The sequence below is a fragment of the Ictalurus furcatus genome, chromosome 7 (assembly GCF_023375685.1).
Source record: "Ictalurus furcatus strain D&B chromosome 7, Billie_1.0, whole genome shotgun sequence".
NCBI lineage: Eukaryota > Metazoa > Chordata > Actinopteri > Siluriformes > Ictaluridae > Ictalurus > Ictalurus furcatus.
In genome coordinates, this window is record NC_071261.1 from 9,774,889 (window position 1) to 9,800,206 (window position 25,318).

Sequence of the window (25,318 nt, forward strand, 5' to 3'; positions counted from 1 at the left end):
CAAGCAAAGGGCTTTTCTCCTGTGTGTTTTGCCTTGTGTATCTTCAAGGCTGCCGATGTATGGAAATACATTCCACACTGGTTGCACTGGTACAGTTTGATCCCCTTGTGTCGCTGTATATGCAGTTTTAACGTGCTTCTCCTACTGAAGCTTGTCCCACACAAAGTACAGGGGAAAGGCTCTCCAGTGTGGCTTCTTTCATGGCATATCAGGTCTCTCTTCCTTGTGAACTTCCTTTTGCAATAGGCACAATAGAGTAGCCTCTCATTCGTATGTAGTCGCTGATGTAAACTAAGTTCCTTCTTCCTAGTATATTGCTTTCCACAGGTAGAGCACCCATACAGCCACTGTACAGAATGGGATTTCCGATGGGTTTTCAGGGCTGATGTGCTTTCAAAACTTTTGCCACACTCATGGCACAGATTGGCTCTCAAAGCCATTAAAAATGATGGGACATTTGAAAGAGTTTGGGCTTTCTGATCCATTGGGTCCATACTTGTGCTCGGTATGTCATTGGAAGATTTTCTTGCAGTGGATCTCGAATGAGAAGAAAGTATTTTCTTCTCAACTTTTACAAACTGCTCTTCATCCTTTAATCTGAAAAGATGCCAATTGTGTTAGGGTTCACGAAGTAATTCTACATTCACATAGTAAAGTGGATATAAAAAGTCTACACACCGTTCTTAAAATGGCAGGTTTTTGTGATGTAAAAAAATAAAAATAAAATTAACCAAGAAATAAAGAATGTACAAAAACCAGTTGTATAAGTGTACACACCCCTATATACTTAGTTGAAGCACTTTTAGATTTTATAACAACATTCACTCTTTTTGGGTAAGAGTCAAACAGTTTGGCACATCTTGACGTGGCAATATTTTGCCATTCTTCCTTGCAAAAGTATTCTTACTCTAAGCCCATTTCAGGTCACCACACAGATTTTGAGTGGATTTAGATTTACTCTGGCTGGGCCATTCCAAAACCTTGAACTTGTTTTGGTGAAGCCATCCCTTTGTTGATCTGGAGGTTTGCTTCAGGTTGTTGTCATACTGAAAGGTGAAATACCTCATCTTAGAAGCCTTAAGGTTTTGTGCCAAAATTAGCTGGTATTTGGAGTGATTCATTATTCCATCCAACTTTATTAAAGCTCCAGTTCCAGCTGAAGAAAACAGCCCCAAAGTCTGATGCTGCCACCACCATGCTTTCCTGTGGGCACGGTGTTTTTTTGGGGTTTTTTTTTTTGTGTGTGATGTGCTGATTTTTTGTGCCAAACATGTCTTTTGGTATTATGGCCAAAATGTTCAACTTTGGTCTCATTAGACCATAACACATTATTCCACATGGTTTTGGTCATTGATATATTATTTATTATTTTTTGATTAAAAACAGCTTCTTTCTTGCCACCCTACTCCATAGACCAGAGATATGAAGAAATTGTTGTCAAATGTAGGGAGCAACTAGTACTCGCCAGAAATTGTTGCAATTTCTTTTAATGTTGATGTAGGCCTCTTGGCAGCCTCCCTGAACAGATTTCTCCTGATCTTCTCATCAGTTGTAGAGGGATGTCCCATTCTTGTCACTGTTGTGCCATGTTTCCTCCACTTGTTGATTATTGTTTTTACAGTGTTCCATGAAATATCCAATGCCTTGGAATGTTTTTGTAACCCTCTCCTGATTGATATTTTTCAACAATGAGATCCTGTACCTGTTTTGTAATCTCTTTGTGGCCCATGGCTTTTCCAGATGGATGTTACCAAGATGATGTTAGGAAAATCCTATAGGAACAGCTGTACATTATCTAGAGTTAATCAGTCACTTTAATTGATGGCAGATGTCTACTAATTAGTATTTAACATGAGTTTGAATGTGATTGGTCGATTCTGAACACTGCCACATTCCCAATTATAAAAGGGTGTGCACACTTAAGAAAGTTGGGTATTGGAAGTTTTTTTGTTTTTCTTTTTATCCCAAAAACATTTCTGGGTGTTTGTCACTCGATATTTATATGTTGTAATTTCCAATATATTGTAATTTCACAATAAAGGTGAAAAAGGTGCTGACACGATTTACATCACAAACACCTGCCATTTTAAAAGGGGTGTGTAGACTTTTTATATCCACTGTAGGTATGAGCAAAATAAACATCATACATACCTGCATCTTCTGGGCTGCTTCTAAAAATACAGAACACAACAGTTTAATATATGGTGACAAGCTCAAATTACTAGTCATGATAGCAAAAGTACTTATGAACTTTACCATTAAATGAGTGACATCTTCTGTTTTAAACCTGTGTGTGCCAGTTTCTTGGACGTTAAAATAGGCAGATATTTTCAGCTCTATTGGTTCATATTTTAGCCTCATCTCCTTTGCAGTACCATGTCACAGTGCTCGCTACCTTTTGAAGCCACATCTTTGGTTGCGTCTGCCAAGATTGTGAGCCAAGCATATGACAGAACAGTTTGATCATTTACATGGACCCTAATGCTTTTCTTGACCAAATGCATTCTGCTTTCATACCCATATTACTTATTATCTTGTTGTTGCTTCCATAAGCACATGGTAGTCAGCCAATCCAGTGATAAAATCCTTACAAATTAGGTCGGGGTGGACAAATTGCCAACCCAGGCAAGCACATTACATTCAAACTACACACAAACAAACCAAGGACGTGGTCTGGCTGTTGGGAGGAACTACTTTTACTAGGAATATCACAAAACTATAACTCTATCTGTTAGCACATCAAGGTCACCCCACCTTTAAACACTTAACTGAGTAAAAATGAAGATGCTAGTCAGACTCAAATACTGTATAACGTATAAGATATTTCATTACCAGAGATATTACCAGGAAAGGAAGAAGACTACAGCTACATAAAGTCACCCTGCTCAGTGGTTCACGTACTTGCTTATTTTCCATAGTCTGTATTAATGCACATAATTAATTATGTTTGAGGAACATGTTTGTTAGTTGACACTTTTTATTAGAGTTAATTGGACCTCCAGGCAAGCATAACATGGGACTGGGCATGCAGATTGGAGCTTTGACCTGCCTGTTGGGCTAGCTAATGAATTATTCATTTGCCCACCCCTGTGGGAGGGTTGAATAACAAGCCAACAGTCATTCAGAATCTCAGAATGCATTTAGACTGAAAAGGTTTTCTAAAACTAGCATTTGTCTTTAACACACTCAGTATCAAAAACATGGGGAAATAAAAATAATAAAACTTAATCCAGATTTTCTACGGTTACAGTTTCACCCAAGACACTAGAGGAAGAAATTATAGTTTTGGTCACTTGCACCCCACCAGATTAGCTGAAATTTATCAACTTTGAAGAAGGCTTTAAGCTCTGCCCACTTGGCATAATCATTTTATGTCATATATCTTTGAAAAGCTCCTGAAATATGAGTCAACGTACGTGTCATTATACATGTCAATTTCCTTTATAAACCATACTAACTGGAGTGAAAACATATTGAACCACATTGTATTTTTATCTTCAGAATCTTCAGATCTTCTCCTTGAAGACTTCTAGAAGACCTGCATCCATGAACTTTACACATTCTTTCTAACCCCTAAGTAGAAGCATATTATAAATGAATTATACAACCAAAGTTGCTCATTATATTTATTGTTTAAAAAAAAAAAAACAATTAACCTGTAGTGCCTTGCCACAGTTATCATATATACAGTGCCCTCCACTAATATTGGCTTTCAATAAACTTTCAATGAACTTTCAATAAACTTTCAAATTGAACTCTATTTGGACACCACTGATCACCTACATACACCAGGGAATCGCCTTGCAATAGCCAACAATACTGCTTCTACAGACCAACCACATAATCAAAGCCATACCACACATCTTAAACAGGATGCTCAGAAACACATGTAAATAAACTAAACATACATGCATACAACACTCACAGAATCCAAAGTTGATGTTGTACATATTAACTCAACTGACATTTCAAATTACACACTTTCCCCCCATACCCCCCCCCCAACCCATCGCTTTGATAAGTACCATATCCCAATCACATCCACCGTCTTGTCTTGTCTACTACTCAGTCTTATAACTGTCCTCTCCAAGTCCTGCACTATATCCCGCTCACCAATACTAACCTTTAAATACAAAATACAACACGTAGGAAAAACATGAATAAAATAAAATAAAATAAATAAAGTCTTAATGGTCCACCAAAGTGGGGGGTAGTGGCAAACAAAAAAAAGAAAAAAAGTTGTTGAGCTTCACAAAATGGGAAGTGGCTATAAGAAATTAGCAAAAGCATAATTAAGAAGTTACAGTCAACTGGAAATGTTATGAATCAACCTGGAATTGGACGTGTGTCTATAATGGTTCAATGCACTGTGAAGAGGATGGTTCAAGTGGCCAAAAACTTTCAAAGGATCACAGTTGGAGAACTGCAGAAGTTTGTTGCATCTTGGGGTAAGAAAGTCTCCAAAACTACAATCTGAGGTCACCTATATCACCACATCTTCAGTTTGCCAGACACTACTGGAACCTTAAATGGGATCGGGTTCTATGGTCATATAAAACCAAAATAGAGCTTTTTGGCAATAAACACTAGAGGTGGTTTTGTCACACACAGAGAGGTAGCCATATGGAAAAGTACCTCATGCCCACGGTTAAATATGGTGATGGATCTTTAATGTTTTGGGGCTGTTTTTCTGCCAGAGGACCTGGACATTTTGTTAAGATACATGGCATCATGGACTATCAAATATCAACAGATATTAAATGAAAACCTGACTGCCTCTGCCAGAAAGCTTAAAATGGGCCGTGGTTGGATCTTCCAGCAGCACAATGGTCCAAAACATACATCAACACAAAAATGGTTTACTGACCACACAATCAAGGTCCTGCCATGGCCATCCCAGTCCCCTGACTTGAAACCCATAGAACGCCTGTGGGATGAACTGAAGAGGAGAGTCCACCAGCGTGGACCTCGAAATGTGAATGATCTGGAGAGATTCTGTATGGAGGAATGGTCTCAGATCCCTTGCCATGTTTTCTCCAACCTCATCATGCATTATAGGAGAAGACTCAGAGCTGTTATCTTGGCAAAGGGAGGTAGCACAAAGTATTGACTAAAAGGGTGCCAATAATTGTTGCACACCTATAGTTAAAAAGTGTGGGGTTTTTTTTTTTGTTTTTGTTTTTTGGATAAACCCGTGTTCTGTTTTGCAATTGTTTGACATCCATGAGAGCAGAGTATTTTTGTACATTTTTTTTAACAAAAGATCAAAATGTTAAACAGACAATTATTCACAGCCTTCTTTGCTTATATTGACCAAGGGTGCCAATATTAGTGGAGGGCACTGTAAAATGAAAACTACATTGCAACATTTGGGTATAACCAACCATTATGCAGGAAGTACACATAAATCTATAGTCTATATATATATTTATCAGACCAATATAGGCTTTTCTGGATATCTAAATATATAGTATATTATCTTTCAAGATTATTAAAAGGCTATTGAACAACCTGCTCAAATATGCACTTGCCATTTTACCCTCTGTGTTCCTCAAAAGGACATTTCCATTGTTTGATCCTGACAGCTCAGAACTCACATTTTGTAAAGACACCTTACACAATGTCTCTCTCAAACAAACAGGACATTTCAGAGACTGTGTCATCTCCCAGTAACTTTGTACACAGCTTTTGCACAACCTGTGGGAACATCTTAAATCCACAGAATTGTTTAAACAGCCCAAACAAAATAAACATATGCTGTCCCCAGGGGGAATTAGCCTTCGAACACTGGCCATGTTGCTACACAATGGAGAAAATTATGTTTAAAAAGGGTCATTCAATAATACCCCTGCTACAACTGCAAACACTTAGTTAATTACTGACAGGTTTGACTTACTGCCATTTTTTCCCCCCTCTGGGACTAGGGTGGCTGACTATAATGCTGATTAGTAATGTCAGCACCACCTTCTGGAGAGGATGACAAGTCTTGCTCTCAGTAACCAGAGTTATTGAACTTTTTCTACCTCTTATCTACAACTTCTATTCCTGAACTTTCCTGACAAAACATATTGAAGTTCAAGTTCACATTATTTATAGGCCGACATGTCTTTTTACTTAAACCCATTGAGTGACCAGTCCAAGAGGCTCATAACTGAAGGACATTAATACTCATTATAAAACCGAGGCAGCATATAAGCGAACTGATGAGGTTCATGCTCACGAAGTATTGTTGTTTGGCAGTGTTAGAATTTGAACTCACAACCTTTCAATCAGTAGCCCAAAGTCTTTAACCACTGAGCCATCACTTTTGGCATACATTATATGGCCAAAAGTTTGTGGACACCTCACCATCGCACATTTGATTGATTGATTGATAGATATAGATAGTCAGTTAGATAGATTTGCTGTTGCAATAACCTCCACACTTCTGTGAAGAATTTCCAGAATTTTGAGCGAGGCTGTGGGGATTTGCCCATTCTGTCACAAGAGCATTAATAATGTTGGGTGAGGAGGCCTTGGCTGTGCAGTCATCATCCCATTTCATCCCAAAGATGTTCACTGGGGTTGAGGTCAAGGATCTGTGCAAATCACACAAGTTCTTCCACCTTCATCAACCTTGAAAACCATGTCTTCATGGAGCTTGCTTTGTGCACAGGGGCATTGTCATTGCATTGCTGGAAGGGAACTTGTAATTCTACAGCATACAAAGACTTACTATACATTTGTGTGGAAGAGCCATATATGGACAGGTGTCCACATGCTTTTGGCCACATTCTGGCTCTATTTTAGGCCAAATGCTACAATATATTATAGCAACAATAATATTTTGCTTACACTGGGTACAACTGTAACAAAATGTCCACAATGTCGTACCTTTGTTATGCATACAATACACAGAATTACTATAACGCAGTACTTTTGCATTCTCAATTCTGATTGGTCAGAAGGTGTTGAATAATTTTCTTCAACAGCTCTGACAATACTTCCAAGATTTATTTCAATGTACTCATTCTAATAGATTATAATTTCTATAGTAACAACTCATTCACAGGGACTTGTATGGCTGACGTATGTATGTATGGCGTTATGTAATTTAAGATAATAATAAACAAATGTGTCCTTATTGTACAAAGAAAAACATGCATACATTTTGATAGGGTGAAGTGAATGTCATTAATTCAGTTCCACGGACAGCTTCTTTCCTAATCGCGACTTATTTTTGTCTCATTGCTTATATTTGACAGAGAAAGACTATTAAGGAAAAAGTTCAGATGGCTGAGTCAAAACCCTTTCTCTAGTGTAAGTGTAGTTTATTATGTTAATGTCATCATGCTGTTTAGCTTGCTATGTAATAAGTGTACAACAATATATAGTGGTAACCTGAAACTTTAGCTATGTAAAGGGTACTGGAGTTTTCTTTTCTTAATTCTAAAGACAAACTGCCATAACTAGTTCTGAATGGATAACTACAATATGGCCACAACTCCATATCTCTCATTGCCAAGCTAGCACATCTCAGCATTTTGCTGAGCCTTATATTTGTAAAATCACTTAGCTGGCGTTAGCCCAAATGCAGTGTAAAGGAATGAAATGCTGTGCAACTTTCCTCACTTTCACTCGCATTTATAAGTCTGTCACAACATGAGGGTTCACAACGAACTTGGCGGGAGGATATGCAAGTGAATGTAATGTTAATGGTCAAAAACTGGAACTGACATTAGCCTAGCCTACTTCGTGGTTGTGCAAATATCAAAAGTTAATTGACGTTCTTAAGAACATACCAAGCCATCTATACCAAGCTAAAGGTTACCTACTATTTAGGTATCTAGTTACTTACTCTCTGAAAAAAAAAAAAGCTCGTATGTTCTGCTGCACTTTTCTACTCTTGGCTGTTGTCTCCATTTCTTACAGACTGAGCTGCTAAAATATATCAACAAACTTGCGTTGAGTATGGGCGCAACCAAGTGTACAATTGCAAGGGGGGCACACACCTATTTTCCTTAACAAACAAATATATTAAAAAGGAATAGACATAAATAAATAGAATAGATGAAGAAAAGACAGATCCGTTGGCAGGTTTCATTAAAGGGGGACATATAGAAAATATTTTGTACTGTATACTGGGAGACAGATTGGTTTTTAAAAAGGTACACTATATGCACTATATCAGGTGAATGTTAAGGCAAGGCATCTAAACCATATCATGTGAAATTCACTGTACAGTATGCTCATTAATAGTAGAAGAGGTTTGCTTTCTTCAAGACGTTTTGCTCAGATAGCTGATGACGTACATTTTCTATATGCACAAATAAACAATATTTATAGATTATAGACTGTATATATTTATTGAGTTCTTGAATCAAGTGGATTCACATGGGCAGATAATTCGAAATGTACAGTTCAATGAAAGGGCAAAAAAAAAGGGAAAAAAACAAACAAACAAAAGAAGGAATAAACAAGAAGATCCTGCATGTAGTACAAAATTTTAATTTGACAACAATAACTCCATATCCCCCCCCCAGTCCACATCACACTTCTATATCTTGACTTCTGGGTGACTTTGTGATTAACGACAGGACAACACATACAAAAAGGCTTGGTCTTTTAAATAAAACTCAACATCTCAGTATTGGATCAGTCATCTAAGAAGTCGTCGTCCAGGTTGACGTCTGTAGTGTCGATGTCGTCCAGGTCCAGGTTGTCCAGGTCGTCCTCCAGCTCCTCCAGAGTCTATGAGCAAAGCCAAAGGAAAATTTTTAATACTCTAAAATATTCTAAAAATACACCAAGGAATAGAATATATATATATATTTAATTCTGTAATTAACAATTAGTGTGTAATTGTTGCACACCTTTTCTCTAAACTTTGTAATGTCTTCCTCCTCTTTTTTAGCAGGTTCAGGCTTCGTCGGAGCCACACTCGCTACTGGAGGATCAACAGGAGCAGCCCTGACTGCTGGAACTTCTGCTTCTGCTTTAGCCTCCTCGGGGTCTGCAGCCTGCTGTGAATACACACACACACTGAGTTTATTTGATGCAAATATCCTGACATTCATAAATCGGAACAGTTCTGCATCTGTTAACCCATCGATGAACGGGATGCACGATTTAGCATCAGGAAGTAAAAACCATATCCAGTTTCTTTACTCTGATGGACATGCATTCAGCGACACGTTTACATTCCATGACAACAAAACGTTAGCTTTCTTACAGACGCTCGTGCTATATCTGCCTTAAGGATCTCAGATGTTTTTCGTAGGTGGCCACAGATGAGCAAAAAATAAAAATAAAAATAAATAAGTAAACAAACAAACAATCAAACAAAGGTCATTGAAATTGCATAATTGCGCAATTGTGTAAACGTACCTGTGTGTGGGTGGGAAGTACGCCTTTGGGTTCGTAACCGCTGGCTTCTTCTAGCACGTTCCGCTCTTCGTTGGGCTAGACGCACGCAGAGATCCAGACGGTTAGCGAGAAAACGGTGTACAGATCTGCTCATGTGCTTACTTACTTACTACATAACATACTTTTATACCACAACTTGCTGAATGCTCAATTCTGGTTGGTAAGAAGGCGCTGATTAATTTTTACAGCAACTCTAAGAGTTGCTGAGAATGAAGCTCTCTCTCTCACCGTGACCAGTGGGTAATCAGTGGCAGGTCTGCTCTTGTGTAGGCAGGTCTCTCGGAGGTACTGCTCAGCCAGGAAAGCCTCTTTCAGCCCAGGGAACAAGTTCTCATATTCGGTGGGGTCGGCCAGCGACTCTGCCGCTTTCTGGTTTACTTTTGACAGGCTCTCCCTCCACAGCTTTACCACTCTGTTAGCGTCACACAACAAGCCACTTCGATGCATCATTGTTGCAAACAACATATGACTACAATTGTTCAATCTATGCCTCATGCCTAACCTCTATGTAAAGTGTTAATAACCAGATTGGCCACTAGGTGGCAAAAGAAAAGAAAGAAGGCAGCCAGAGTGTTTGGCAGTAAAACACATGCATGCTCACTACTACTAAATCCTCCAGCTCTCTCATTCTCATAATGAGTCCAAAATGAAAATTAATGTTAATACTGCGTAGTTATAGAGTGTGGGATTCGGGAGGCACCTGGACACTTGGCTGGGCAGGTAGGTGCGAGCGAGGAAGGCAGCCTCGGGCAGGCGGTTGGTCCTAATCAGAAGTTCCAGACACTGGTCCAACCTTAAGGTAGAAACAGCAAACATCAACATCAACATGTACAATGTTTGAAGCCATGTTTTAAAAGTGCATTAGTGTCAGACAAGTCCATGTACTCACTTCCCCTGCAAGAAGTAGGTCATGAAGGCGACGTTGTTCTTGCCGTCCCGTTCAGCGCCCTCGGCCAGCTTGTTCACCATAGATGCGTTGCCAGAAGCTGTAGCCAACAGCAGCAGGCCTCCGTAGTCCTGGGCGTGATGAAGGCACTCCTGTGCCAAGCCAAACTGGCACTTATTGATAGCCAGTTCTGCCAGTTGCTTCCACTTTTGCTCAGACTAGACAGAATAAAAAAACACAAAAAAAACCCCACCAAATATTACATTTGACTATGGCCATAAACGTTTTTTTACATGCCTTGCTCAAGTTCAGAACAGAATTAAGGAAGTACCACTTCTCATGCTACACAAATCTTACCTCTGCTTCTACTGCTAGCTGGTAGCCAATCTTCAGTTCCCCCAGTTGTAAAGCAAGCTCAAACCTGTGCTCTGGGTCAGTAGACACGGCCAGTGCTTGCTGTTTGAAACCCTATAAACAGAATATCTGATTAAGAAAACAAAACAAAAACAAAACAGGCCCTTTTTTTATATGAGAAAAATGACATAGGGGTCAGTTCAGCATGTATGTGAAGTCACACCTGTTTCTCCAGGAAGTGCGCCACCCTGGTCCTCTGCTCTTTTGGAATGGTGGGGAGGACTTTGTCAGCCATGGAGAAGTCACGCCGCATGACAGCTGTCTGGTACTCCAACACCGACACCAGCAGCGAGTAACTGACGATGTTCAGCTCCTTGTCTCCGAGGTACAGTCGGTCGTCTTTAGGGATGTAGCCCAGCAGGTACATGGTTCTGAGGAGATCAGAGGCGTCGTTTAGAAAATGCAAAGACAGAGAGAGCTTAAAAGAGGAATATAGCGACCTTTTACTGCTACAACATTCGAGAGATGGACAGAATGAAATGGCTACTGAAACGCACCTATCCAGGTGAGCGATGGTGACGATCTCTCCTCCAACAAAGTAGTTCAGCCGGTTGACAGAGCTGGTGTAGATGAAGCAGTCTCCCACCCACAGACCTGTCTTCACAATCTCCTGGATTTCGCCCTGGACCTGCACGCACGCCCACACACACAGAAAATCAGTGTGCTAACATGACTAGTCACTGTTAACAATTCTGATATAATGGTCTACCCTGTCACATGATCATCAAAGGTCATCCACTCTGTGGACAAATCAGTAGTTCAAGCTTATTTTTTATTGTAGCTGACAAGTAGGTTCTTACTTTGAATTTTCGCAAGATAAAAGTCTTCATTTGGTAATGCTTAAATCTAACGTGCTCGTTAATAGGTGGACTAATTAGAAATAAACGATTAAATTGTACAAAAAACAAGTCGTCGTGATTGGTTGACCACGGACCTCAAAAGCGTCCTCGATGCCATCCTCAGTGACCCCTTCGTTGGACTCTTGTGATGTGGCCACTTTGTCCGCCATGTAGCGCAAGATGAAGAACGACTCCTCCGTGGCAATGCACACCAGCTCTCCAGAGTCTGACCAGAAAATCTGAACGTGGCGCAACAAAAGGAATGTCACGTCAGGTTTGGACACATCACTAACTAGAAAATATTTGGTAGTATTTGGTAACTACAGCAATGAGCGGCAAGAAATACATGTTTGGGCTGAATTTCAATGCGGCGAATCAACTCCGTGTTCTCCCAGTCATAGAAAGCCAAGCCGTTTACAGACCTGACGCCCAACAAAAAGCCACCGTAGATACCTGAAAGGGGATGGAATCTGATAAACATGTGGTGATATAAAGCTGTGATCTTAAAACAGAGAGCCTCCAAAGAACCACCGCCATGTTCCTGAGCAAGGCCCTAAAGCCATAACTGCTTAGCTCAATGTAAAAAGTAAAAATTACCCTCTGCTCCAAAGTCAGGCTTGAAGGACTTCTTCTCCTTAAAGTTCTTGAAGATTTTCACCATGCTGTTGCTTTCTCTGATTGCATACCTGTGTAGTGTACGAGAACAAGATTTCTCACACGCTAGTTCACGACTCATCACCTAAGTCGATAACTAATGACAAAATTCCTTGCTTAGAAAAGTCTGGATAAACTAATATGACTCAAAGGCCACGGTTCTTTTGACGCTTAACCGTTAATGATTTGCTTACGGCTATAACGTGGTGATGTTTTGATACGTCGTGCCGCTTCACGTTACTACTTACGACTAACAACACAACGTCCTTAAACGTTCTGTTTTTTTCTCTCAGTAAGGAGACCATGAAGGGTAAATAAAATGAAAAACCGATGAACATTATGTAATGTAACACACAAAACTGCAGAAACACCACTCGGATCTGAGCTCTCCGAGGGACCTTTAAGAGAGCGACATTACAGGAGCTGCAGGAATATCTGACAAGACTGATTCCTCTTGGCATGTGACAACAATCACTCGTATTCTTCACATGTCTGGGCTGTGGGGTAGGGCGACTAGATCGAAGCCCTTTCTCACATAAAAACATCCAAGCTCAATTAAATCACCCCAAAACTATGTGGCAAAATGTCTTACAGTTTGATGAGACTAATTCCAAAATGCATGTTTGGTGCAAAAAAAAACAGTAGTGCATCAACAAAAGAATTCCCACGGTGAAGCATGACGGTGGCAGCATCATGCTTTAGGGCTGCTCTTCTTCAGCCAGAACTGGTGCTTTTATCAAGGTGGATGGGATCATGAATAGTTACAATAGTTGAGTTTTGTGCAAAACCTTCATGCGTCTGCTAATAATTTCCTTTTTCGGCACGACAATGACCCGCAGCACACATCCGAATCGACAATGGAACGGCTTAACCAATAGATGGTTGATGTTTTTGAACGACCTAGCCAGAGCCCAGACCTGAAGCCAATTAAAAATCCATGGAGCGCCCTGAAGAGGGCCGTTCACAGGAGATGCCCTTATGCAACCAGGTTATTGTAAGTTGTCTTTGTTTTCCCTTGAAATGTTTCTGTTTAATTTTTATAAGTTGTTTTTAATTTTAATTAAATTTATATGTTTTTAACATCTTGCCATTTTAACAGGGGTGTGCAGACTTTTTTTTTTTTATATCCACTGTATGCATGATGGAGGAAAGAACACTTACTCAGAAGAATCGTGGGCCCAAACAAACTCCTGAGCAGAGCCAAAGCTCTTGTTCCTCAGAGCCATGGCTGTGTAAATGATGTACTCTCCATCTCCGCAAACCACCACGAACCTGGCGTCGAAAGGAAAGTGTATATGTATATATTTCATGTTGGTATATTCATCGATAACTTAAAAGTTGCAATATCTGTGACGCAAGCTAGGCTGATGAACATTAAATTGGTCTAAAAAAAAAAATTAAATCATTTAACCGGTCTGATACTGCTTCAGAGAACCAAGAGGACTCAATTGTAATATTTACAGCATGCTTTTGTGCAAACTGACCTTCCATTAGGGTTGTGCTGAATAGTCTGTGGGTAGATCTCACAGCTGCCCATGTCTTTGACGGCCAATGGCAGCCTCTCTCCGTCTTTAATCTCTGTGTCGCCCATGGCCTTCAGGTTGGCCTGCTGTACCTCTGAATGCTTGGCCCAGATAATCTTCCCGCTGGTGTCCATGGACATGGCAGGCTCCTCACGACCAAGCTAATGAAAAAACAAAACAAAATTCAACATAAGGATGCTACTATAGGAGAATAATCTATAGTATCTGAGATTATTTTTCTTCCTTATGGACACACTAGTCTTTCCTGGTTGCGGGAGTGGCTGAGAAGAGTCTGCTGTGGTTATACGGTACGAGAGCAGCCTCTAGAGGCGAAATAAAAACCATCGCCACCAAATTTTGTTGTGTTATTTGAAGTGTATTTTTTATCGATTTTGGACAACTCTATTTTATTTGTTATTTAGAGCGTTACTTTTTGGTTAACTTTTCTTTGCTTTAACATTTATTAGTAGTTAATGTAATATTTATTTCATTTGAACAAAAGTACAGTACATTTTCATGGTACATTCAGAACTGTTTATTTTTGTAATAAAAGTTATGAAATATTTTATTTTGAGTTATGTTTTCGTTCAGTGTCAATTGTAAAAACTAAATAAAACTTTTAATTTATTAATCGGTTATCGGCAGGTAGGTACCACTCAACTTATTGTCGAATCGGTAAAATCCACTATCAGACGACCTCTGCAAGATATTATGTGTAGAAGTATGATACTTTGCATGTGTTGTGTATTACCTTAATAATAATGCTGCCCTCGTCATAACCAAGCGCGACGTTGTTGGAACCACGCAGGCCACACACACACCACACCCGCTCCATGCCGTAGTTCAGCGTGCTTTCCAGTCGGTAGGTGCTGGAGTGCCAGATGCGCACTGTGCCTAAACATGAGTAAAGTGCAGCGACATAAATAACCACCAGTAGTCCTAACGCGACTATTTACTTGCGTACTGTGACTCCTTCGTGACCTTACCGTCCTCAGATCCTGTAACGATGATTGGCAGCTCAGGGTGGAAGCTAACACACGACACGTTCTGGGCGTGACCCTCCAGTGTCTGCACGCACGTCTTATTCTGAGGGTAATAATTATGTAACCGGGAGAGGTGTAAGCTTGGCTACAGAGACAATGAAGCCCAAGTGAATGACATCAGGATAAAAAAAAGAAAGACGGGGGGGTCCTCACCTGGTAGTCCCAGATCTTCACCAGCCTGTCATCAGCTCCTGAAATGAGATACGGCTTATCTCCGCCGCTGTAATAATCGATGCAGTTCACGCCTTTCTCGTGGCCCTCCAGAGTGAAGTTAGGGGATGAGGAACCCAGCTGCCATACCTGAAACATCACGAATGGAAAAAGCTTGATTTGGAATATTCTGAAATGTTACTGGGAGTCAAGCCACTTAAATTAATACATGCTATTTTCAGTCTTTTTTTTTTCCTCCACTATGCTGCACTAACAGGAAAAAAAAAAGGGAAAAAAATTTCCCCGTCCACTTATCTCCACTAAACAAACTAACCAAAAGCCCTTGTTTTGCATACCAGTCTTCAGGATTTTCTAGATTAGTAAATACTTTTGAACGTAAAGTCGGAGTTTTTAAATTTGAGACGTGGCCCATGACGCCGATCAGGACAACAGCGGAACGTTTTAAAAGAGACAGAGCTATGGCAGGGCGTTTGAAGCATGAAATCGCAAAACGTTTTATAGTCCGAATTGTGGATCGGGATCTTCTGGCTCTGGCTGGCCATGTAATGGAAGTCGCTTTTATATATTAACAGTACAGAAGATATGCAAGTGAGTGTGTGTGAATAATGCCTCTTGTGTTACTGCAGTCAAAGGCCACAGTTCTTCTGCTGCTTAACCGTCCGTGCAAGGAATATTATTTAGGTTTAAGCCACGTTACACATACGTGACAGGTTTTTTTTTTTTTTTTTTAAGTCCATTTGGGGTCTTAACGATTGCCGTAGCAGTTCTTAGGTACAAACTCACCTTGATGGTTCTGTCCAACGAAGCACTTGCAAACTGGTTGTTGTCTTTGGGGTTAATGACAATCTGCATGACGTAGTGTGTGTGGCCCTCAAACACCTGACTGCACGACCACTTCTTCTCCCAGTCCCACAGCTTAATGAGCATATCGTCTGAACACAGTAAATTGTTATTTAAAATTCGTACATTTTAGAATTAACATAATGACTGTTGCGACATACGTACCACTGCTAGTAAGGATGTAGGGCTGAGTAGGGTGCACAGCAATGCATCGGATGTAATCCGAATGGGCCTCGAACATGTGCACCCGCTCTAACGTGTTGTAGTTGAAGACGCGAATCTGCATGTCGTCCTAAAAGACGAAAGGCCGCGAAAGATTTACCCAACTCAAGGTGAAACCGAATCAGACCTAAAAAAGCACTTGCTCTGCTAAAAGGACTATAAATATCTGAAATGATCCCGTTGTAAATTATATACTTACCGCTCCGGTTATGACCCAGTTCTTCCTTGCGACAAACTTTGCAGCTCTCACCGGCAGGTCGCACACTTCGAACGTCTTCACCAAGGTCTACGGTCATAGAAAAGAATATTATTTGATGAGCGAGAGGATATAATTGGCTGCTCTACTATATTCTGGATTTAAGTAGCAAAATACAAATGTCGAGCAATTCACTACAAAGCCTTTTCTCCACTCACTTGTGTTTCGTGGTTCCAGACGCACACGCTGCCGTTGTAGAGACTAGCCAGCATCCATGGCTCGGTGGGATGGAGATCCACGCTTTTGACACGGTCGGACCGAGCTGTGAGCTTGCGCTTGATGTCCAGCCTGAGAGGCTAAAGAGAGGAAATAAAACGGGGGAGACGTGAGGGAGCAATATGATAATCGTGTATCATTCGAAAAGGCAGAATGTCAGCAACCTTCCTGATTCTTACACGCGCACAGTGTTGACACTGGAGACTCCTTCTGTTAATGTTCAATAAATGTTTCCTTACAGAAATCATCACGATATCAACTACAAACATTTTCCTTAAATTTTTTAAATTACGTTATCATCAGTTTTAGATTACGGTGAGGTGTCAGTCATGCACGACGCTGTGGATGAGCTGTTACTACGGAAATGATAACATATTCGAACGAGCGTGTTAATATAAACCTGTGACTCGCCTTGCGCTCGGATCCACCCTCAGAGCGGCCATTAAGGAAAACTAAGCAACACCGTCCAGCCAAACAGAATCGAGAACTCGGCGGTGCCGTGCCATTTCACTTTTAAGTTTGTCAAGACCCATCTTCCCACAGCGAGGACAACTGAGGGACTCGTACGCAACTATTACATGAGGTGCAAACATTCAATGATACTCAAGAAATTAACACCATACATTAAGAGCCGGGGTGAGGTGTTTAAACATTTAAGCAGGATGATCGATATAAATTATCCCCCCCATTTAGTACCGCCCTTCAGAAGCCACATAAGATAACAATTTACACCCACCATCCTGTTGAAAACTTGATACTTTTCTGGTTCTTAATGTATCGTGTTGCCTTCTTGATCAGTGAATGTTTGCACCTTTTGTAATAGTTCTGTATGAGGTCCTCAGTGTTAAAAGATGGATCTCAACATCATATAGCTACTGTTGGAAAGGGGTCAAATATGCAGAAGATTCTGGAAAAGTGAAGTACATGCAGGTCTTGGTCGATTTTTCTGAACAACAGTGGGCAGTTTAACTGCTCAGGACAAACAAAGGACTCATGAACAACTATCACAAAACAGAAAAACAGCTGTCGATCATCCAGGTAACACCACATGGTATTAAAGCACACCTATTGTGATTCTGAAAAGTGCCTAATTTTGTTTTAAAGCTCTCATACAATAGATTTACACACATCCAACACTTTAATGTGCTCATAATTTAAACTGCAGCATTACTAATTTTTCCCCTCAGTGTCAAAAACGACACATTAAATGATCTGTTCTTAAGGATTCATTCTAAACTCCTCCTTTCAGAGAGCATACTCTGCTCTGATTAGTCAGATGTCGCAGTCTGTTGTGATTGGTCTACCGCTGTCAGCGAGCAGCCGATGAAGACCAGAGGTGGGGCTTTTTGTTACAAACCTACGTAGGTAAATACAGGAAGCAAATCTTGAATTACTAACAACTCGATTCAGCTGTTCAGAATTGATTCCTTCTTTTGGGAGTCAATAGTCGTGTGCGTTTTAGGTTTTTTAAACTTTGCAGACGTTTTTACATTCGCAAAAAGCTCTATAACACTCCACATGAAAGGTAATATCTGAAAAACCATAACAGGTACGCTTTAAGAACCGAGCATACAGTAGCTGTGTAAACTGTTGAACTGGTTCATTTGTGTAAATTTGGTTATTATTGTGAATTTGTGGACTAGATGAAATAGCTTATTCAGGGCGGGACTAAATAACATGACGCCTCGTTATTATTACTTTAAATTATTAACATTTTGCAAGGCCTATGCAAACGTATGACGTCACATATATCGTAACGCATATTGTGTATCTTGGGGGAAAAAGTATAGCGAATGAGCGATACAATATTTTTGCCATATTGTCGCCCATACTTACTCCATCGTTGCTTATTCCATCTAGAGCAGTACATCCTGACTAATACACTGACCAGTCAGCCATGTCGAATGACAAATATACCAATTTAAACAGAGCTTGCAAACGAACAACAAGAAATAACGCCATTTTCTGTTACGCGTTGTCATTTAGCTATAAACCGTACTCAGTACACCATAGCAGTATATCATGCATATAAATACAAATACATTTAAGTAAATATCCTCTATTCCGAATTAGACGATTATTATTATTATTATTATTATTATTATTTTCATTTTCATTCTGCAGCATATGCAAATTGGAGAACAGTCACTAGCTAACTAACTAAAACGAAGACATATTAGACAGACCTAAGCCATATAGCGTTAGCGTTAGCATTAGCAACTCGTCTATGTGGCAATACGGCCTCCGGTTCAGCACTTCTGAAATATCGTTAGCTAGCTCCACTACTACATATTGAATTTATTTTATTTATAAATACAAACACTATTAGACTCACCATGTCTGCTCTTGCTCCGCTTTTGCCCTTATAATAAATTTGCGACACTGCCTCCGACACTGCAAGTGAAGTGTTTCCTTTCTAGACAGCAAATCTGACGTGGAACTTCCTGAAACGTGTTGTCAGAAGTGATGACGTGAGCACGCTAAGCATTGTGGGTTGGTACCTATGAGTAGGATATGTATGGGTTTCTCGAGATGAGGGCTTTTCTGACCGAAGGAGTTTAGGGGAAATGAGTAAACAAACGTGTTACAGCGTTAGATGAAAGCATATTGTGTGATTTAATGAATGTAATTTCTAAAATATATATATATAATAATAATAATAATTATTATTATTATTTGATATATACAAAGAAAAGAACAACATGCGTTTACATTGCGTTACTTATTGCTTGTTTGACCACTTGATAAAACTAGTGATGGGAGAAACGAAGCTTTGAAAAGCTTTGAATCAACTGAACAAATCGCTTCGCAAAATGATTCACCGGTTCGAAGCGTTCGGAATACCACACGCTGGCGACACCTGCTGGTCAAAACAGTGTAAAAACAACGAGATCTACTGTAGGCCCAAACATAATGGTACCTTTTACAAAACAGTTGCAAATATCTTCACAACAGTTTAACGTTTTCAATATAATTTACAAATCATTAAATACCATTTGATATTAGTGCTTGTATTCTGTGTATTAGTTAGGGTCCTTGCTAATCAGGCCATCCATCCATCCACCATCTATACCGCTTATCCTTCAGGGTCACGGGGAACTTGGAGCCTATCCCAGGAGGCATGGGGCATATGGCTGGTTACACCCTGCCAATCCATCCAGTCCACAATCACATACACATTCACACATTAATACACAATGGACCTGCCAATCAGCCTACCATGCAGCCTACCATGCATGTCTTTGGACTGGGGGAGGAAACCGGAGTACCCGGAGGAAACCCCCGCAGCATGGGGAGAACATGAAAACTCCGCACACACCGGGCAGTGGTGGGAATGAATCCCCAACACTGACGGTGTGAGGCGAACCTTTTTAATTATACACACGTCATTAAAGCTGACTATAAAACACTAGCAAAATGAAGGGGTGAAGTGAGCGCTGATCATGGATCAGTACAAACACAACTGATTCATTTCAGTTTTTATTAACATACTTAATAAAACTGACCCGAAATCAGTTAAAACCATAGTAGACACTGGTTCATGGGTTCACTTTGAGATCAACACCCCATAATGGCAACCATTGGACTTTCGAAACATTTCGAAACAGTAATGACGTAATGAAGCCTAATTTGCTGAAATCACGTGACTTGCCCAATTAAGCCTTAAAATCCTTTACATTGTGTACAATGTATAATATTTATGCTTTTTTATAATGTACAATTGATTGTGTGTTGCATATAAAAGGGAGGGAGGGAAATAAGGGGGGGATAATTAGAGGACTCGAGGCATTTTTTCTTTTCTCAAATTTCATTTATTGTAAATTACATATTACCCTTGGCACAATGTTTTGTTTGTTTTGCTTTTTTTCTTGGTTCTTTGTGTACTAGTTATTTTTGTTGTTGTTAATATCTGTTGTGAGTTGTAAACACGTGTATGTGTATTTACTTTTGTATATGCTCAATAAAAAGAAATAAATAAATAGATCAAAAAGTGACTTGCCCAATTTGATACACGCTCCGAACAGCTGATTCGAAACAAAAGATTCATAAAGGTTTCGAAGCTTCATGAATCAGTGTTTCAAAAGTGGCTATCACTAGTTAAAATCTGAGCAGCAAAAACACATAAAACAAAATACAGTAATACACAAAAGTTTCAAAGATTACTGAAATAATAATGTTATATACACTTTATGGCCAAAAGGTATGTGGACACCCGACCTGACCACAACACCCATATTTTGTTCCCTGAACTGTTATCACAAAGTTAGAAGCACACAATCATATAGAAAGTCTTTGTATGCTGTATCATTACATTTTCCCTTCTCTGGAACTAAGAGACCCAAACCTGTTCCAGCATGACAATGCCTCTGTGCACAAGGCGAGCTCCATGAAGTCATGATTTGCCAAGGTTGATGAAGGTAGAAGAACTCGAGTTTCCTGCAAAGTGCCCTGGCCTCAACCCCAATGAACACCTTTGGGAGGAACTGGAACGCCGACTGCACTCGCCCGACATCAGTGCCTGACCTCACTAATGGTTGAATGGACACAAATCCCCATAGCCACGCTTCAAAATCTAGTGGAAAGCCTTCCCAGAAGAGTGGAGGTTATAATAGTAAACAGGGGTTGGGACAACTCAATATTAATGCCCATGGTTTTGGAATGGGATGTTCAGTACACAGGTGTCCACATACTTTTTTCCATATTGTGGATTTTTAGCCTATTGAACTAACGCTCACTTAAAATTACATTGCACATGCAGGTAAAAATGTGGTTATTTGGGGCCTTTTGTATATTTATTTATATAATCAGTCTACATACTATATGACGTATTACTTAATTATCACCCACTGAAAATTAAATTAGACAATTCAGGTGAAAGTGGCCTTATGGGGGCGGGGGGGCTGGGGGGGCGTTTTAAAATTAATGAATGAATTAACTAATCAATTTATTAATTTTGATTTATTGATTGATTGATTTATTCTACAATTACCACAAAACATCTCAAATGACAATTCAAAGCTTTCGGAAGCAATGGCTTTCATTCCCAGCTCTATTGGGAAAAAAGGGTAGCATGGCTGCCTCAGATCTTCACAGTCCACAGTTCAATCCTTGTGCTCGGGTTACTATCCTTGTGGATTTCCTTCAGGTTCCCTGGTTTCCTCCTGATTGATTATGGTAAATTCAGGGTGGCTTTGGCTCAGGTGGTAGAGCAGGTTGCCCACTAATCATGGGGTTGGTGGTTTGATTCCTGGGCCACATGACTCCATGTGCTGAAGTGTCCTTAGGCAAGACACTGAACCCCAAGTTGCTCCTGGTGGCAAGTTAGCACCTTGCATGGCAGCTCTGCTACCATTGGTGTGTGTGTGTGTGTGTGTGTGTGTGTGAATGGGTGAATGAGACACCGTGTAAAGTGCTTTGGATAAAAGTGCTATATAAGTGCAGACCATTTACCATTTAAATTCCCATGTAGGTGTGTGAATGGTAATCTGTGATACACTGGTATCCCATATTCAGGGTGTATTCCTGCTTCATGTCCAGTTTTCCTGGGATAGGCTCTGGCTCCACCACAACCCTGAGTAGGGTAAACTGAAGATGAATGAGGGAATTTTCAGTATGTTTAGTGACATCTGGTGGTCAAAAGCATGAATTGCAGCTATGAATCTGCCTCCCAAACCGCACATCCTGTATTAAATAGCCTAGTTAGTTAGTTTATCCACTTTATTGCGGTATAAAAAGGTAAGTGAGCTTTTTTCCCCTACAGTTACACTAATTAAGTTTAAAAAAAGAAACTAAACATGCTCAGTCTATAATTTATTTATTTATTTTAACTTGCAAACAAGGTTCTTTGTTCACAGTTTTGTTACCAATTGCCAGAACAAACCATGTGAAACAATTGGGCATTGAAACTGCAATATCGCCTCAATAATAGATGACTGGCATTACACCTAATACTACATATACTTTTATTGTCATTATTATTATTGGTCAAACAGAGACTTTATTATTTTTTTAGTAACCATAATGTAGGCACTATTTCTTTCTGATGAACACTTGATGGCAAACAACATCTTCACAATACAGCTCCTGCAACAAAATAAAAGTTCAAACAGGAAGAACGATGTTACACTGGCAACAGAAACAATATGAAAATACAGTCCCCTCCAAAACAATTGAAACGGTAAGGCCAATTAATTTGTTTTTGGTGTAGAACATAGAACATTGCACATTTTGTATCAAACTGGGAGAGCAAAACTACTGGAACATGTGACTGAACAATAAATAGCTCTGAACATTTACTCGTGGTTTTAGCCTTCAGTTTCACCTGTGAAGACTGCATTTGTTGTTAAAAAGGATAAAACCAACATGAAGATCAGAGAATGGGACAAACACAAGCCATTTAGAAGCTGAGAAAAGCAGGAAAAATCAATCAGAGGCATTGCGCAAACATCAGGAATAGCCAGTACAACAATTTGGAATGTCCTGAAAAGGAAAGAAACCACCGGTGTTCTGAGCAACAAACACCAAAAGGAAAACAACAACAGCTGATGACAAAAACATTATGAGAGAAAAACACAGCAAATAAATACAGAGATAAGCCACAAAAGTTCTGGATCCAAGATTAACCTCTGTCAGAGTGATGGAAAGACCAAATTGAGGAAAAAGAAAGGATCTGCCCAAAACATGCAAGATCATCTGTGAAACATGGTGGAGATAGTGCCATGGCTTGGGCTTGTTGATGTCATTTAGTCGCAGACCTGATGCAGATATGCAACCAAATATTAAGTGTTATTTACTTTCATTTACTTCAAGACTTATCTGTTCCTTTATTTTTGCTCACCTAAAAATTGGGTGGTCGGATACTAATGATTCTATATTATATGTTGTTTAACACACCTAGATGTAAATACCAGGAAATAAAAGCTGAAATCCTGAACTCTCATCTCATGTCTATTTTTTGATCTCAAATCCAAGTGTCTTTGGTGTATAGCACATGAACAAATTAATTGGCCTTGCAATTCCAATAGTTTGAGAGGGGATTGTAGGATGACGTAGGATGTATGTCATACAATATTACAATATGATAGTAACTGATACAATATATATATATATATATTCGAAGCTCACCATGTGTAGTTTATCTCCCTCTATCCAGTGCTTCCATCCACGGTTAGCCTTTTCTCCCTTTTGTGTGCACACCAACGTGTCACCCTCCCAGCTGACCAAAGTCTGTTCTCACAGTTAAATGGCAGTTAAATCACAGGCAGTTAAATCACAGTGCTATCTTAATTTTGCTCATTTTACGCATAACAAGCTTTAATTACCAATCAAACTGGAAAACACTGAAAAGCATTCAGGGATAGAAGCTGGTCTTATTGGGTTCAAGAGAGAGAAAAGAGAGGCTGGTCAAGGAGCTTTTTGAAAACTTGATTGTTTCATGGGCAAATCGTAACTAAACAAATATGAAGTACATTGGTTTAATTTGTATTTCTTTGCAAATGGCTGTGGTATAAGAGGAATCAAACAATCTAGGATGTGATTATGAGGGAGAGACTTCAGATGTTATGTGGTGATTTCAGACACTGCTGTAGCGTTTCAAGGCAGCAGAGACAATGTACATATAATTCTTTACACATTTTCTAGGGCCGTGTAACCCACTTGGAGGTAAAAGGTTATCTGCCCTCTTCTGCATACATGAGCTCACAGATGCCTATGATTGGCTAATGTTACTATGATTGGTTAATGTCACTGTCATCGTAGTTCATGGAAACAGATTCTTTTGCAATTTCTCTTGGTTACTTTTCAGGTGTTTGTTTAATATTGTGAAACATTTGAATGGTAACCTATCTTGCTCGTAGAGTAACACATCAAACTACTGCATTTATCAGATACCTGACCTCAACATGATTGAAGTAATGGAGTTGATGAAGGAAAATGTGAAGCTGACAGCTGGAATCAGAGTTAATGCAAAGGTCTGTCTATTAAAAAAAAAACTGGGTCAAATATTCATACCTACCTTTAGCTTTCTGTTGTCAAGTCCCTTAGTACACTCGTCAAACTCCTCCCCAATTGTTAAGCTTATCTCGTAGTTCCTGAAGGTGCTGAGTGTCTTTATTGTAAGCTTGTTTTCATCCTGGATAATAACCTTGGTTTGAGACAATTGGACCGCGACCTTCCGTGTGACCAAATCGATGTCTGCAAAAAAAACACCCCAAAAAACCAAGAACATGATACAAGTGGGTGCGAGTTGATCTTGCAATCATATACAACTACCATGTGTACAAGAAAAGAATCATTATGCATAATATCATACAACTCATTTGGTCTTACTGAGTATTTTCATGTAATCCTCAAAGTTGTCATTTGTCTCCAGAACCCACGTCCCACTGAAATCCACAGGCATGGTGGTGTCTGGTGAACTATGGGAAGAATGAAAGAGAGCATGCTGTTCTGGGACTTTATACTGAAGCAAGTAAACCGGTCACAGTACTAAAGATAAGAGCAATGGGCGAGAAGCCAAAATGAGGCACATATCCCAGTCAAGCAAATAGAATTAGAAGGAGAGAAAAGTTGACATATAGTTGTAATTGATCATAGTCGACTAGCAAACACAATGTAAATAAAATCTTTAGGTTAAGAAATGGGTAACTGTCAATGGTACTACCACCATCAGGCTTCAGTGTGGGGGCGGTGTTGTCAAGTAATTAGTGGCGTTGGATTTCATTCAAATGTAGCACTGAGGACCAAGCTCAAACTATCTTAGTCCAGAGAACCTTTTTATGCCATGTTTGCTGAATCTACAACATGTCTTGTGGATCTCTGCAGCATGTTAAATTATCCTTGGCCTTTTG

General features: G+C 39.8%; 2 protein-coding genes across 3 annotated transcripts; both read right to left on the reverse strand.

The window, feature by feature from the left end:
* Positions 1–8,326: 8,326 nt before the first annotated feature.
* copb2 (COPI coat complex subunit beta 2) lies at positions 8,327–18,942 on the reverse strand. 2 transcript variants are annotated; one of them, XM_053628294.1, is made up of 22 exons: positions 18,805–18,942; positions 16,412–16,549; positions 16,197–16,283; positions 15,941–16,067; positions 15,719–15,867; positions 14,918–15,064; positions 14,708–14,807; positions 14,473–14,615; positions 13,683–13,882; positions 13,360–13,470; positions 12,142–12,230; positions 11,891–11,997; positions 11,640–11,783; positions 11,203–11,333; positions 10,869–11,076; positions 10,649–10,759; positions 10,295–10,509; positions 10,106–10,198; positions 9,634–9,817; positions 9,367–9,441; positions 8,853–8,999; positions 8,327–8,730 (listed from the first exon to the last, which is right to left on the reverse strand). In XM_053628294.1, the coding sequence occupies exons 1-22, from the start codon at positions 18,805–18,807 to the stop codon at positions 8,635–8,637; spliced, it is 2,805 nt and encodes a 934-aa protein (XP_053484269.1). In that variant the 5' UTR covers positions 18,808–18,942; the 3' UTR covers positions 8,327–8,634. The 2 variants fall into 2 exon arrangements, with proteins under 2 accessions (XP_053484269.1, XP_053484268.1); XM_053628293.1 differs by having other exon boundaries at positions 8,853–9,002.
* Positions 18,943–22,268: 3,326 nt separating this feature from the next.
* Positions 22,269–24,931, reverse strand: LOC128609653 (retinol-binding protein 2-like). The gene is made up of 4 exons (XM_053628295.1): positions 24,798–24,931; positions 24,484–24,662; positions 23,595–23,696; positions 22,269–22,553 (listed from the first exon to the last, which is right to left on the reverse strand). The coding sequence occupies exons 1-4, from the start codon at positions 24,868–24,870 to the stop codon at positions 22,500–22,502; spliced, it is 408 nt and encodes a 135-aa protein (XP_053484270.1). The 5' UTR covers positions 24,871–24,931; the 3' UTR covers positions 22,269–22,499.
* Between the last annotated feature and the right edge of the window lie 387 nt (positions 24,932–25,318).

Bases quoted from the DNA above. Each gene is read 5' to 3' on its own strand.
- copb2 (XM_053628293.1), bottom strand. The intron at 11,077-11,202 runs GTGCGTTTCAGT...TGATCTCCTCAG, and splicing joins ACCATCGCTCACCTGGATAG to AACCATGTACCTGCTGGGCT. The intron at 8,731-8,852 runs GTGTGCAACAAT...CTTTGCTCATAG, and splicing joins TTACAAAGTTTAGAGAAAAG to ACTCTGGAGGAGCTGGAGGA.
- LOC128609653 (XM_053628295.1), bottom strand. From the start codon at position 24,870: ATGCCTGTGGATTTCAGTGGGACGTGGGTTCTGGAGACAAATGACAAC. The intron at 23,697-24,483 runs GTAGGTATGAAT...CTGTGAGAACAG, and splicing joins TTGACAACAGAAAGCTAAAG to ACTTTGGTCAGCTGGGAGGG. The intron at 22,554-23,594 runs GTGAGCTTCGAA...ATTTTGTTGCAG, and splicing joins AGGGAGATAAACTACACATG to GAGCTGTATTGTGAAGATGT.